This window comes from Sycon ciliatum, chromosome 12 (assembly GCF_964019385.1).
Source record: "Sycon ciliatum chromosome 12, ocSycCili1.1, whole genome shotgun sequence".
Taxonomy (NCBI): Eukaryota; Metazoa; Porifera; class Calcarea; order Leucosolenida; family Sycettidae; genus Sycon; species Sycon ciliatum.
Genome location: NC_088654.1, coordinates 15,098,873 through 15,113,930, shown reverse-complemented (window position 1 = coordinate 15,113,930; position 15,058 = coordinate 15,098,873). Strand labels below are relative to the sequence as shown.

Genomic DNA, 15,058 nt, shown 5'->3' with positions numbered 1-15,058 from the left:
TTACTGTTAGATCACTCCACCAACAGGTTCGTTGCGTACTAAATTTCGTTTTGGTCGAGGTCTGTCACCGCGAACGTTCTGAAAAAGAACTTTAGTTATTTCGTGCCGCCTAACGAACATAGCGAAAGTTGATTCCAAAAGAAACTTATACAGTATTCCTAAATCAGCTCATCTCTCCCGTAGCTTCACCTCTCCTTCCCATCATGCCCGAACATCAACTATACCTCAATTTTTTTAATTATCAGAGCAATATACATAGCCTGCGCAGCCATGGCTACTAAAATCCAGAGGTCATGACTTCGTCGCATGCATAAATGGCAGCATAATGAACATGTTCGCGGAGTTGTGCGGACTACCCGTCACTATCTCGTCCGCCATAGGCCGAGGATACCTGATGAAGGCTGATTCACTCGCATATTCTGCTACATGTACTCACAAGCTACGCAGTACACCGATTCTAGCACGTTATTTCTTCATTGATAGTCATAGTGATTGATTTTCCGCGCCGAATTTCTGACGCTGCATGCATGTCCCATGCGCGTCAACAGTACTTCACACTTTCCCTTTCCCGCGTTATCACCTCAGCTATGCCAGTTTTGTATGTGGAAACCTAATATAATAGCAGTTTGGTCTATATTTTTATCATTCAACATCTACCTTCACTGATGAGCTATGTATTACCGAAACAGCGGTCTGAAGGAGTTTATCAATATATAGGGAAGTGTCCTCGCAATGGTGATGGTTGTGTGCAGGAGGGTCTAGTCGGCTAAAGAGCGCAGCGTAATGGTGGAGGTGACCCAACATTTTCTTCAATGGCCGAGAGCTCTGTTGCACCCTGTAATTATGTACTGTGTCAGTGTGAGAAAGAACAGTTTGAAGAGGACCAGTTCGAGCATGCACTTATGTACAGTAAAACCGGAAAGTCTAGCGTTTCAGCGACCAATTCCTATTCGCTATTTGAAGAAACGTTATCCCGAACCTGCCCGGTACGCGAACCCATCGAATTTTTTTATATATTTTTTATCCCGAACCCAGTGTGAAAATGCGCATACATCGATGAATATCCTTGGTGGCCTGGTAGCCATCGGTGGCCAGGGAGCCACGTTATCATGCCAAAATTACAAAAACGCTTTAAAAACATTTTGGTCGTTAGACTTTTCGGTATTGCCGTGATTTCTGCCGTGATTTCTGCCGTGATTTCTGCCGTGATTTCTGCCCTGCTTTTCATTGAAAACACTATCTGCATGACCTCCGAACCCTTTGCCATGCATAGGCATGGGCGGGTAATGCTAGTTATTTGCTGCGATAGTGCTAAAGGCAATGCTCATATTATGAGGATATAATGCCACTTATAATGCTTACACTTCTCCATAATGCCAGTTTGACAGTTGGAACAGTCGATTTAAGAAGGCCGTCTTGGATCAAGGCCAAAGCATAGAAGAAAAACTTTAAAAACATCAGTGAGCATGTTGTCTGAAACAATCCACTGAGAAGGTTGATTTGCAACGTCAAGTCTCCTGAAGAAGCCGGACGGGTTCAGATTCACGATTTTCGGAACTGGACCTAGCCAGCTTCATGCATGACACCGTTGTCGACCGGCAATTATGCTTGTAATCAATTTTGCATGCGAAATGGTGTTATAATGCCAGCATTATGCCACCTGGAAAAAAGGGACTATAATGCCAGCCATAATGCTAGCATTACCCACCCATTCCTAGCCATGCAGACCACCAGCACTGATAAGGTGTATTGTACACCATTGTATAGCCTACATACTAGAACTGTGGTACAATCATGTAGCTATGCTCCTACCTCCGAAAGGATGCCAAATTATGCTCCAAAATTTCAACCACCAAATTATGCTAATACTTATGCCGGCATAATCCGCCGATGCCTAACTAGGCACCGGCGGATTATGCCGTCATAATTATTGGCATAATTTGGTTTGAAAATTTGGAGCATAATTTGGCATCGTTTCGAAGGTAGGAGCATAACTACAATCATGTACATGTACTACAGTTCTAGTACATGTATGTAGGCTACACAATTGTGTACAATGAACCTGATCAGTGCTGGTGGTCTGTATGGTAAAGGGTTCAGAGGTCATTATAGACAACGTTTTCAGTGAAACTCAGGGTACAAATCATGGCAATACTAGTACATTGTTTTTCGATTTCGACAGCATGTTACAAGGCGAGGACGCGTAGTGCTCCTGACTACAACCATAACCCGGTTGGCAGAGTCCCGGTCTTGCGACCATTTGAACCGTATTGGGAAAACCCAGGTTCGGACCCTTGTTAATCTAGGGGTTGTAAAATCGAAAAACATGTTAAACTAACAAGCAAGGCTTCTGTGTATTAATGCGATTAATAGTATAAGTGAAGCGGACATTACAAAATGATGAATGAGAATACATGTATCTAAAATGGTTGTTCCTAATCGATTTTCTTGAGACTATCATCAGGGAAAATCGTCTCACAATAGAGGCTATACGGAGAACCAAACTACTTATAGGTTATCGGATAGTGGGAAGTATACAAGGTGAGGTGTGAAAAAAACTAAAGTGGGAGAGAAGACGAAAGAAATTAGAAGAAAAGATGTGAGAGAGTGTTCTGAGTGTTCTGGGATGGAAGCGGAGGAGGATGAGGAAGGTGAGAGCAGTGATGAAGAGAGTGAGTTGGACAACCAAGATGAAGATGACCGGACTGAAGGTGAGACCACAACGAAAGGGTCAGCCATTAAGAAACACCTCTTGTCTAGTAGCCAATGCCGCTCAGTGTATGATGATTCATGCTTCACTGTTTTGTGTCGTGCTCGTAGGTTTCGTGAACTTAAGGTATTAGAAGCTGTTTTCATCCGTAAACACAATCCTAATCTATGCATTCAGAAAGAAAATGTCACAAAACTGAGACTCTTCACCTAGCATTCACACACGTATTCATTCGCATACACCTACACCTCACAGTTCCTCACTCTATCACATTCACCTGCTTCCACGCCTTCATTTCACTCACCTTTTGTAGTAGCTCACACCGTCAGAACACTCTCACATCTTTTCTTCTAATTTCTTTCGTCTTCTCTCCCACTTTAGTTTTTTTCACACCTCACCTTGTATACTTCCCACTATCCGATAACCTATAAGTAGTTTGGTTCTCCGTATAGCCTCTATTGTGAGACGATTTTCCCTGATGATAGTCTCAAGAAAATCGATTAGGAACAACCATTTTAGATACATGTATTCTCATTCATCATTTTGTAATGTCCGCTTCACTTATACTATTAATCGCATTAATAAAGTTGTTGTCTCCTCGTCGCCTTTTCATTTGCTTCTGTGTATGTACTAATACATGGTTGTATGCTAGAACTCGTCTTCTGCAAAGGTTTTCTCGCGCTGATACAGTACATGCAGCAGAAGTTGCGAATGAATCAGCCTTTATAAGGAATCCCGAGGCGGACGAGATAGTGATGGGTGCTAGCCCTTTCCCAAAGGTGCTCGCCCTTTTTTCGCCCTTTTTGGCCCTTTTTGGGAAAGCCCGTTTCTTTCGCCCTTTATTGCGTTTTTTGTTGAATATCGCCCTTTTTGAGCTTTTTTAGCTGAAAAAGTGCTAAAATCTGTTTGCTCATGCATGCGATCACACTTTACGAGTGCTCGATGGGCCTTGGCACGCAGCTTTTTAGGGGGGCAACAAGTTGGTGAAGCTTGTACCCGGTGTACAAAATGCATTCATGCTGTAAAAAAAGTGGTTTTTTGAACTTTACTCCCTGTTTTGCTTTTCATGGACCCATAAATGGAAGAGTGCTTATACATTTTTTAGCTTGGGTTCATATCTGAACACGTGTGATGGCTATGCTTCACTAAAAAAAAGCACTTTTTGAGTGTTTTCACTGAAAAAAGAGCACTTTTCCAGCATATTTTGAGGGACGCGAAAAGCACCAAGTGCGAATTAAAAGAGCACCTTTGGGAAAGGGTTAACGGGTACTGAGTCTGAAAAACTCTGTGTACATGTACAATCATTATGCATGATGCGAAATCATGACCTCTGGATTTTAACAGCCATGACTGTGCAGGCTATGGATATTGCTCTAATTATGAAAAAATCCAAAAACAAAGGTATAGCTGATGTTCGGTCATGATGGAATTAGAGGTTGAGCTACGGGAGAGATGAGCTGATTATTCGCAGGGTGAGGTTGACATCGGTTGGACCAGTATAACGATTACGAAGACAGTCGAACATGATAAATTTCAAAGGTAACTCAAACTAATTTTGGCATGCAAAAATCTTTTAAAAAAAATGTCAACTATTAATAAATGAATAGAAGAAGTACTGACTGTTTTCTCTTTTCCATGTTGATCTAAAGCATGCACTGACACGTTGGTACATGCCAGGGACCGGCGGATTCTGCTCGAAAAGGTGGCAGATTCTGCTCGAAAAGCAGTGAAATTGGCAGAACCATACAAACCTCATGCGTTATGGCGGGCACTTCCTCGAATTCTGCTCCATTTCTTTATCCACATACCAAACATGCATGAAATTTACCAGAAAAAGGACCGAATTCTGCCAATTTTTCCGCCGGACCCTAGTACATGGTATGGGGATACTCATGTATTTTTGTTGTACTTATGGCCACTTGCAAGTACGAAAAACGCACAGCTTTCCGAACTTTGAGGCTATAATTATAAGTACAACATACTGTAAATATACAAAATTTCGGCGCTGCAAAATTTCGGCACTTCACGATTTTTGCCATTTCGGCGGCGATTTATTTTCGGCGTGGGGTAGAGGGCATGGTATAGTGCGACAGATGCTGTGAAAAATTTCATCGGCGTTTTAATTTAGGCGTTTTGGGTCGGTGCCGAATATAGCCGAAATTAAATAGCTGCCGAAAATTTGTATATTTACAGTAGTGAATATGTATCCCCGCGTGCCAAAGCATAACATGAGGATTTTGCGAGCATAATGCGAGAATCCATGAAATCACAATGCCATGATTTCACGAGCATAATCCGCCGGAGCCTATTTCCCACAGTAGTACGAGGCAAGCTGGTGGTACAAATAGCTCAATTTAATTTTGGACTATGAAACCTTGGAGAAACCTTCGCCATGTCACCGTCACCGACGTTTTTCCCTAAAGGTGTTAATGCCACTTGTAATACCATTGCAACCAGATCCCGAGCTCCTGTGCTACAGCAGATCATGAACATGGATACTGGTCGGGACTAGACACCTGTAATGCGGGTTTCTTGGTGGAGACTTATGTCCATCTCTAGCTCTACAAGTACATGCACTGTACATGACGTTATTGGTCATGTATGTACTAAATCTTGATTAGGTCGATATTTGAACATTTTTGGATGCCTTCGGATTGCACAGCCCTTGACGCCCTGGAAGGGATGTGATTGCGGCTGCACGTAAACAATCAAGTACTCATGCAATGATTATTGTAACCAGAACTAATCCAGGGCCCAAGGTGTGCACTTACGATCGGATCTCACCGAGCACAACGGTACATGTACAATGGTGGATGTTACGGTGAAAGTGTTTTTCTTTGAGTTCACAGCTTGCAATGTGCTGAATAGGCTAACGCAAATAATTAGACGTGGCCGTTCACAGGCGTGAAAATTATCAAAAACCAAGGCAAGAAATGCAAAGGAGCGAAACGACAAAAATCACAGAGCCATTGAAAGTGGGCGTACGCAAGGCGAAAATAAGACACGAAACGTTAATGCTGCTGGAGCATTGGCTCAGTGTATTGGTGCTCGTGCTGAACACCGGAAAAATGCTTCATTATGGTTTACAACTGATGCCCAATGGTGTTAACACAGGCGAATGTAATAATGCAGAATGCGAAGAAGCTACCATTTCGGCAATATTGTTCAGCCAGAAATCTGCATTAAAGCAAGGAGGCAAAGTCTGAAAAGAAATTTGAAGAATACAACAGTGGAAAGTGGACGAGTATCCACATTAAAATCGGAACAAAATGTGCTGAATGCAGCAATGGGTACGGAACAGGCGTTCCAGCGGGAAAAGAACCAGGGTCTCCTTCACCATTACAATGCCGAGACTATGCATGTAGTAAAATGAACACCGTAAAGTCAATAATCAATAAAATTGGCACGATTGAATCATGTGTTCGGGAAAAAGCAAAGTGAAACGATCCAATTCTAATAACACAATGATAAGCTATGAGGATGTGGGCATGAAGTCTACATATGCGTGCTTTTTTTACTCGTTTGTTTAACGCAAAAGAGGTTGATCCAATGGGAGAAAAAAGAAGCGATCGGTGGCAAATTGGCTATCCATAGACCGGAGGATGCGAAGAAAAACCAAAGGCAAAGGTACAAAGATAATGAGAAGCAGCAAAGCTTGAAAAACGTTTCAAAGATGTGAGTATTCGTCTCAGCTTCCGAGGGAATCCTACTAGTACTACTTGAAGTAACACCAAGAAAATGCGGGCAGCAGATGCAGAAAAAGACAACAGTAACTGTTGACGTCACTGATCAATTACCTGTGATGACATCAGATGCAATGCGCGTGACAATCGAAGTTTATGTTGTGAGAATGAATACGGGGGGACATTTATGACAATTGATCTTTTTTTAATTTTTTTTATACGAAAGTCCACTATATTGCCGAATATGTGCGAGAAGTGGTGGCGGGGCCAGGCTGCCCTGCCGACCTCAATGTCGCAGACTACTGTGAAAAGTAAGAGGCAAACAGCGAGGATGAGTACGAGATGTGATAAATCAAAGATGCATGCCTTGCAGGAACACTTTACACATTACTATCAGGTGTAAGACAGTGCCGACAATTCGCAAACAAAGGCGACGTGCAGTGTGGCCAACAGCTACGTCAAACCAATATGAGCGGGAAGAAGACAAAGTACATGTATAGATGAGGCCAAAATGTGATTTTTTTGGTTTGTTTTCTGTTTCTATTGCGTGCTGCATCACATGTTATTGCAAATCTTTGACGATGGAACTGTTGCGAATTGTCTGCTTTAGGGGCAAGAGTACTGATGGAGAACTGTGTTGCGTTGCTCAGTGCGTTTGGCAATAGTTGGTGTAGGTGTATTTTAAAAGAAAGGTCAGGCTTCGAATGATACTGGGATTACCTGAGGTGAAGTGACGTGATCACGTGAGTGAATCACAAACATTCGTAAAGAGTATCGGCTGTTTGTGCAGCACTGCGTTGGCCACCAGGAACAGTGCTCAGGCTTTCAGCCACACCGTACGCTTCGTTATCCACAAGATGTCTCACCGCCTCGGCAGACTCGTAGGTGGTATCGAAGTTGCTGCTTGCAGCTCCGGTTGTTGTAGGATTCGGCATCATCCTGAGATTGGTCTCAGTGCATTGCTCCTCACTGCAAGGATTCATCTGGCACTGTCTCTCAGAGGTTTGCCGAGATTGGTGTCCGCATCTGGCACCTCGGGCCTTGGTGTGCGTGATGATTGACCTGCGAACAGAACGCCTCGCCTTGACCAGAAGCACGGACAGTACAAGTGCCGCAACCAAGAGCACACCACAAATCGCAAATAATGCAATCGAGAGCCCAGAGAGCTGTGTGTCGCCTTCATCCGGAATTCCTGTACAGAAGAAGAATTACGGAGAATATGGGAAAATCAATGAGACGCCATTACTGACAAAGATTGTGTTGTTGTTGTCTTATATTTGACTCTGCGCTTTCAAACGGGATAACGACACCATAAGACGACGGTGAATGTGAAGCCTAGATGTGTCTAGGGAAGCGCATAAAATGTAGGAAACATGAAATGATGACATCGCTAAATCTTTCCTTATCCTTATCGCTGTTGCTTGGAATAAACTTCCTGCTGATATACGTTCACTCGATACATGTAGTCCCACGCTATTTATTCGCCAGGTAAGGAAGCTGTATGAAGTTTACCACTTCTCAGTTGCCGGCATAACTAGTTTCACGTGTTGAACAATATAGTCTAAATCCGCTACTGCAGTTATTTTGTTTTAGTGCCTTTCCAGTGTTCTATTAGCACCCCTGGTTCTCAATCTATTGTTCTTCCTCTCATTTGACTTAGAAAATCTCAGATTTTGAGTTTTTTTTGCGCTCCATACATTAATTTTATTTTCATTATTTTATTGGTTTGGTGAGACTCCCATGATAGGCCAGATCAAATCTAAATCCTCTTGCCCAACCCTTTGTGCCCCACGCAAGTTCATCACACCCTTCCCCTCATTGCATTACATATTCTTCTATATCTATTGGTCATATTAATATTTGTAGTTTGCGAAATAAACTTTTCGTGTTGTCCAAGCTTGTCCGGGTCCATAACTTAGACATTTTAGCAGTATCAGAAACATGGCTCGACAACAGCATCTCGGACTCAGAAGTCGACATCCGGGGGTTCTCAATGCACCGTCTCGACAGAACGTGCAATTACAACTGCTCCTGTACAAATGGAACACCTTGCCAAAAGCGCGGCGGTGTAGTGATTTACAGCAGGTTGCAACTTGGGTTTAAGCGGATGTTGATTCAGCACATCGACCTGGAAATGGTTTGGTTGCGTTCCAAAAAACGAGAAGCAGGTGAACCATTCCTCATTGGCTGTCTCTACAGGCCACCGTCCGCACCGGCGGCTTTTTGGCAATCTTTACAGTTGTTGTTGTTGTTGTGTTTATTTTAATTCGCAAACCAAACGGGCAGATCTGCCCAATGAAAAGGTGGCGAATGCAGATAGAAAGCAGTAATAAATGAAATTGGGGACTGATGTCATTAGGATAGAGGTGGAGAAAAACTAAGCCAGCTGATCATCAAACAGGACGTTTGGTACTCTAGGTAGTAAGGGTGTGCGGGATCATGCTGGCGCGGAACTGGCGGAGCGTGGAGATGGCACGTATGTCGCTGGGTAAGGTGTTCCACAGCTGGGCGCCCCGGAACGCGAGGCAACCCTTGCCGAACCTGGTGGAAACTGGCGGTTGGCGCAGACCCATGGTGGAGTGCAACCTAGTTGGGCCAGCAGACGAAGGAACTAGGAGGGCTTGCAGATCAGAACTTGCGTGCCCATTCCGAGACCTCCAGACCAGAACGATGAACTTCTGCCTGAATATCTCGGATACTCTGTAGGTGTCCAATTGCAGCAGGAGGGTACGCGCGGAGGTGTGATGCGAGAGTCCGAAAACCGCCCTTGACGCCCGATTCTGCATGACTTGTAGCCGATCCAATTGGCTGGCAGTAAGAAGCGGGGAAAACGCATTGGATCCGTACATCAGGTCAGACATGATGATCGCTTTAAAGTAGAGAACTCGGCTCTGATGAGTCAAGCAGCAACGCAACCTCCATAGTGCTCCGATCCTCTGGGCCAGTCGAGCGGTGCAGCGATCAACATGGGGCGTCCATGACAGATCCGAGTCGAGGAGCACTCCAAGATACCTGGCCGCAGTAACGACAGGAATCGGCGTTTCATGACAGTTTACATTGATCGTATGCTGGGGCTGCTGAGGCTGCCTGTTGGGGTATACAGGGATCACGTGGCTCTTGGCTGCATTCAAAATGAGACCACGGGTCTGCAATCAGTCAGCAAGTGCAGAAACCGAGGCCGATAGCGTAGCAGATACCGTGTCCAGTGATGTGCTGCTGCTGATCAGCGCGATGTCATCGGCAAATTGAACTGATGAAGACTGGTTAGCTATGGTTGGAACTTCGCGGGTGTAGATACTGAAAAGGATCGGTCCTAGAACAGAACCTTGTGGCACGCCACAGGATGGTGCAGAAATGGCACTCTGATCCCGTCCAATACAGATACGCTGAGTAGGGCCCGACAGATAGGCGGAAAACCACTTTAGGGCTGTTCCTGTTATGCCGATATCGAATAGGTCCTGGAGTAGCCGTTCATGACGAACCTTGTCGAATGCCTTTGACATATCTAGAAGGCATATGCCGGTACACAAACGCTTGTCCCGTGCAATAAGAATACGATTTAGCATAAGTACCACAGCAAGTCATGTATGACATTCAGGGCTAAGATCTCATTCTGATGGGCGACTTAAATGTTGATTTCTTGTCCCCTCAAACGCATCATTTTGACAATTTGAACACATACCTGCTACTTCCCCTTGATCTGAAGAATATGCTTACGCACCCTACAAGGATCACACCTACATCTAAAACACTTCTCGACTGTGTACTAACGAACATGGATTGTGTTGAGCACGGAAGCGTTCACTCCTGTGAGTTCACCGATCATGAGTTTGTTCACACCAGTATTATTTTTCCGAAGTCAATTCCAACACAAGGACAAATATATCGATCCCGCCGCCGTGATTACAGTAAGGCCTCTGCCTCTGATCTCTCTCATTTATTGTCAATTTCTGATCTCGGATCCTTCTCGTTCCCGTCGGTCGATGTAATGCTAGAAGAGTGGCAAGGAAAATTTGAAGACGCCTTGGATGTGGTTGCACCCTACGTAATATCACGGAGACAATCCCCTGGAAAAAGTAAGAAGTGCCCATTCATGACACCGGAATTACTAGCTCTCATTAGGCGACGTAAAACCGTCTACAGAAAGTACCGCTCGTCTGACTGCAGTAGTACGGTTCTACAGAAGGAGTTCAAAGTTTTGCGCAGCAAATGCAATAACCTTTATCGCCAACTCCGAAATGGCCATTTCCGCTCCATCTGTGACGATTACCGGCGAGATCCTAGGCGTCTTTGGAGCACCATCAACTCAGTCACCCGGCGCACAAACCCAAGAGCTGAGCCTCTCGTCCAGGCAGATACCTTGAACAGGTATTTCCATAGTATTGTGTCAGATCCGAACCCGGCTTATGTTGTTCCAAAAGGTACCCCAAGACCGTGTGACTTGCACGAGTTTCGCCCTATTTCTGAGGATGAGGTACTTCGGCACCTTCAGAAACTCGACGGTACGAAAGCGCCTGGGCCAGATGGTCTCCTCCCGAGCATCCTGAAGGCCGTTGCACCAGTTATCGCCTTCTCCCTCACCCTAATATTTAATACCTCTTTGTGCACTGCTGTGTTCCCGACACAATTCAAGTTGGCTTGTTGTTGTTGATTTTTATTTTGCTTCGCAAGGCCAAACGGGCAATGGTGCCCAATTCTATGGAAGCGAATTTCAAAAGGGAGAGAGCTACGGGGAGAGAGAGAGAGAGAGAGAGAGAGAGAGAGAGAGAGAGAGACAGAGAGAGAGAGAGAGAGAGAGAGAGGGGGGGGGGGAGGGAGGGAGGGAGATGATAAGCAATTTTGTAGCATCAACAGAGCGATTTTGCAGTGTCAATAGAGCGGTTTTGAAGCGTCAACAGAGGGAACACAAAGAGTTCATAAGCGCACAAGCACGCAGAGAAGAGTAAATGACGTGGTGTGTGGACGGGAAAAGTCAGACAGAGCGTTCATTGCAAGGTGTAGGGGATGGAGGCAAGCTTAAATTGCTGGGCAGCCTTGATCTCCCTTACACTCCTTGGGAGAGCGTTCCAGGCCAAGGCTGCCTGAAAGGCCAGGCGAGATCTGCCGGCTTCTGACTGTGCCGAGGGGACAGTGAGGCCCCTGGAAACCTGGTGCCGGATGGTGCTGCCAGCTGACGGTGAGAATAGGTCCTGGAGGACACTGCTGGCTTTCCCATTGACACAGCGCCACACCAGGACGAGCCGCTTCTGGGCGTAGCACTCCCGAACTCTGTACAGGGACATCCGTTCGAGCAGAGGCTGAGCCGAGGTGTGAGGCGGCAAACCGTATACCGCTCTCGCCGCTCGGTTCTGCAGGACCTGAAGGCGATCAAGCTGCGAAACCTTGAGGGAGGAAGAGAAGGCGTTAGACCCATATAGGAGGTCAGGCATGATGACTGACCTCACATACTGGATGCGACTACTGAGGCTCAGACATCTGCGGGACCGCCACAATGCTCCAATCTTCTGCACAACTTTCTTCGCCATCGCGTCAACATGCGGGTCCCACTTCACAGCGGCGTCAAGGGTCACGCCGAGGTACCTTGCTGTTGGGCTCAGGGGAAGCTCTGTCTGGTTGCAGCGGACAGCGACATGCTGACCCGCATTGCGTTGTGGTACAATTGACAGGACCTGGCTCTTCTTGTCATTTAGTAGCAGATGTCGATGCTTGAGCCAGTCAGCGACGTTGGTGACGGCCCCTGACAGGCAGGCTGATGTGGCTAGCACTGATTTTCTGTGGCAGTGCACTGCAATGTCATCGGCAAATTGCAGAGATGGAGCAGGATGGGCTATGGCAGGGACATCACGGGTGTACATGCTAAACAGGCTAATGTCACGCCGATATTGAAATCCCGTATGGGCGATCCTACTTCTCCTTCGAACTATCGTCCTGTGTCACTCACGTCGATTCTGGCTAAGACTCTGGAACGCCTGGTTCTAAATCAGGTATGTGACAGTTTGACCATCGAAAATCACCTCCACGATCACCAATTTGGGTTCCGACCAGCTCGTTCCACGACACAACTGCTCACACTTGCTGTAAATGATTGGAAACTGGCCCAGGACCGCGGAGAGACTACCAGTGTAGCCTTTGTCGACCTCAGCAAGGCGTTTGATCGCGTCCAGCATTAACAGTTACTCGTTGCGCTCCATGGCATGGGGGTTCATGCAAGCGCCCTGCGTTGGTTTGCGTCGTACCTCGCCGGGAGATCTCAGCGTGTCGTCACGCAAGCCAGCCAGTCTTCAAGTCTTGCAGTGTCTCGAGGAGTTCCTCAGGGAAGTATTTTAGGCCCTACCCTCTTTAATGTCTACCTGAGGGACCTTTCCCGGCTTGCGGAGACAGCGGGCTCAAAGTTACTGATGTTCGCGGATGACAAGACAGTCTACTCTAGTGATCCGTCGAAGGCGCGTTCCGAAGCCAAGTTGTCATCTGCACTGGAGATACTAAACAACCACCTTGGCTCCATTGGTATGGAGATAAATACCGACAAAACCGTTGTCATGCAAATCCATCCCAAACGTGCCACAGGGAGTCAGCAACAACAACAAAGGCAACAACTGCAAATCACCTTGTCAAATGTTACGCTAGGGGAAGTGGAAAGCACCAGATGCTTAGAAGTCGTTTTTGACAATAAGCTGTCCTTTGACCAACACATTAACAATGTCGTCCGGAAAGCCTAACGGAAGATCGGTGTACTGCGTCGATCTTTCCGCCAGATGAACCTGTTTGCCCGCCGTACTTTCGTTGTCGGTGTTATTCAGCCTGATCTAGAATATGCTCTCCCTGTACAGTATACCTTTCGTTTATATCTGCTAAAAATAGAAACAAGCTAGCCTCACTCCACCGGCGCGCTGTACGAGTTGCTTGTGGCGCATCACCCCAAGCTAATATCACGCCACTTCTTCACCACCTCAAAGTTTCCTCTTTCCAATATCGATCAGTATTTTTGTTCCTTGTATTTATTTTCCACTGTTACTGTATTAAGCCGGCTGTTTGCTTGCAGTCCCTTTTTCCCATCTGTACGTCTACCCGAACTACTCGCGGCTCTACAACTCATAACATGAGTATCAATCGCTATAGATCTATGTCTGGCTTTCTGTCCTTTTCAAGTAAATCGGCTCTTGTTTGGAATTATTTACCGGACGACCTGAAGTCCTGCACTACTATCGCAGATTTCCGCGTCAAATTGGCTATTTGGCTAAAAGACAACTCTTAATCATTGTTGTGATTTGCTTTCAAGCAATGTGCATAATCAGTAACTTGATGTTGCTGTTTTGTTTTTGGTTTCCCGTTCTCGGGGCTTTCTATTCGGTACTCTTTGTAGTTGTGCTTCTGTACTGTTGAGCTATCCGAATTCAAACAAACATAAAAAAAAAGAAAAAAGGTATCCATTTACCTCTGGAGAATCCGTAAATAAATGAACAAACAAACAAACAACACATCTGAGAAATAAAACTGCGACTCCAATGGTGTGGATGGAGCAGAATAACAGTACAGTACAGTTTCGTTTATGACTATGGTGTAGGTGGGCATACATGGATTGTTGTCAAACATACCTAAGCCAGTACTAGTATACTGGCAATAGTATGACCCCGGCGTGTCGACACAGCTAGCACCCGTTCCACACGGCTGTGAGTGGCATTCGTTAGCATTGACACAGTCTGTGTCACCTAAGACAATTCAAACCAGAGTACAGATGTACAAAGCACAGATATCCTTTCAGACACATACAGTGTAATCTGAAAAAGTTGTAGCAAATAGGTTTTTGAGTCCATCTTATGTACATGTACTTGCCGAGTGGGAAGTTTGTCTCCGCTCTGAATGCCAGTCGTGAGTCAGTCAAGTTTCAGTTCCAATCGGAAGGAGAAGCGTAAGCTGCCCAGCAGGTAGCACCATAGAATCAGGACGAGGTAGTGTCCCGGTCTAGATAGGACCAGGTAGCACCACTATCACTTTTCAATAAGTATGCTCCCTAAAAATGTTTTCGGGCTCGCAAACCGGGCAGGTCAAGTACCGCCTTTTAAAGCTTCCGTGGGACGTCGGCGTCCCATTATCAGCTAGTGTATGTACCTCTTCAATGATGGGGCAGGGGGTAACCATTGGCGGATAATGCTTGCAAAAACATTGACAGAATTTGGTACATTTTCTGGTACGCGCCATGCATTATTGGCACGTGGATAAGGAAGCGGAGCAGAATTCAAAGAAAATCCTGTCACAATGTTTGTATTGTTTTGGTAATCTTACTGCTGTTCCATCAGAATCTGGCACTTTTTCTAGCATTATGCGGCAAGGGCTAGGGGGGGGGGGGGGGGGGATGGGGTTGGGGGTTGCAACAACCAAACACCAAAAGTCGAAATCCCACTAATTTGGTGATCACAAAGCTGAAAGATAATTATCAGTTGCAAGGGCGAATTGAGCTAGGTAGGTAGGTACATTTTTATTTGAATTCGCAGAACCAAACGGGCGGTGTCGCCCAATTACATGGAAGCGAATGGAAACAGTAAAATATTGTAGGAAATAGCCTAACATGATAGCAGGGTGTAGTACAAAGCAAAGAACGCTCAGTCAATGAATAACGTTAACGTTAGAATACAACAACGGGGAGTCGGTAAACAGCACATGACTG

General features: G+C 45.6%; 1 protein-coding gene across 1 annotated transcript in view; it reads right to left on the bottom strand.

Moving 5' to 3' along the window:
- Nucleotides 1-5,526: 5,526 nt before the first annotated feature.
- The window catches only part of LOC135828021 (uncharacterized), a 49,434-nt gene continuing 39,902 nt past the window's right edge, over nt 5,527-15,058 (bottom strand). The window contains exons 6-7 of the mRNA XM_065340457.1: nt 13,989-14,102; nt 5,527-7,585 (exon numbers count right to left, since the gene is read on the bottom strand). Coding sequence (XP_065196529.1) covers nt 7,146-7,585; nt 13,989-14,102 — 554 coding nt within the window. The 3' untranslated portion in view covers nt 5,527-7,145. The remainder of the gene's footprint in view (nt 7,586-13,988; nt 14,103-15,058) is intronic.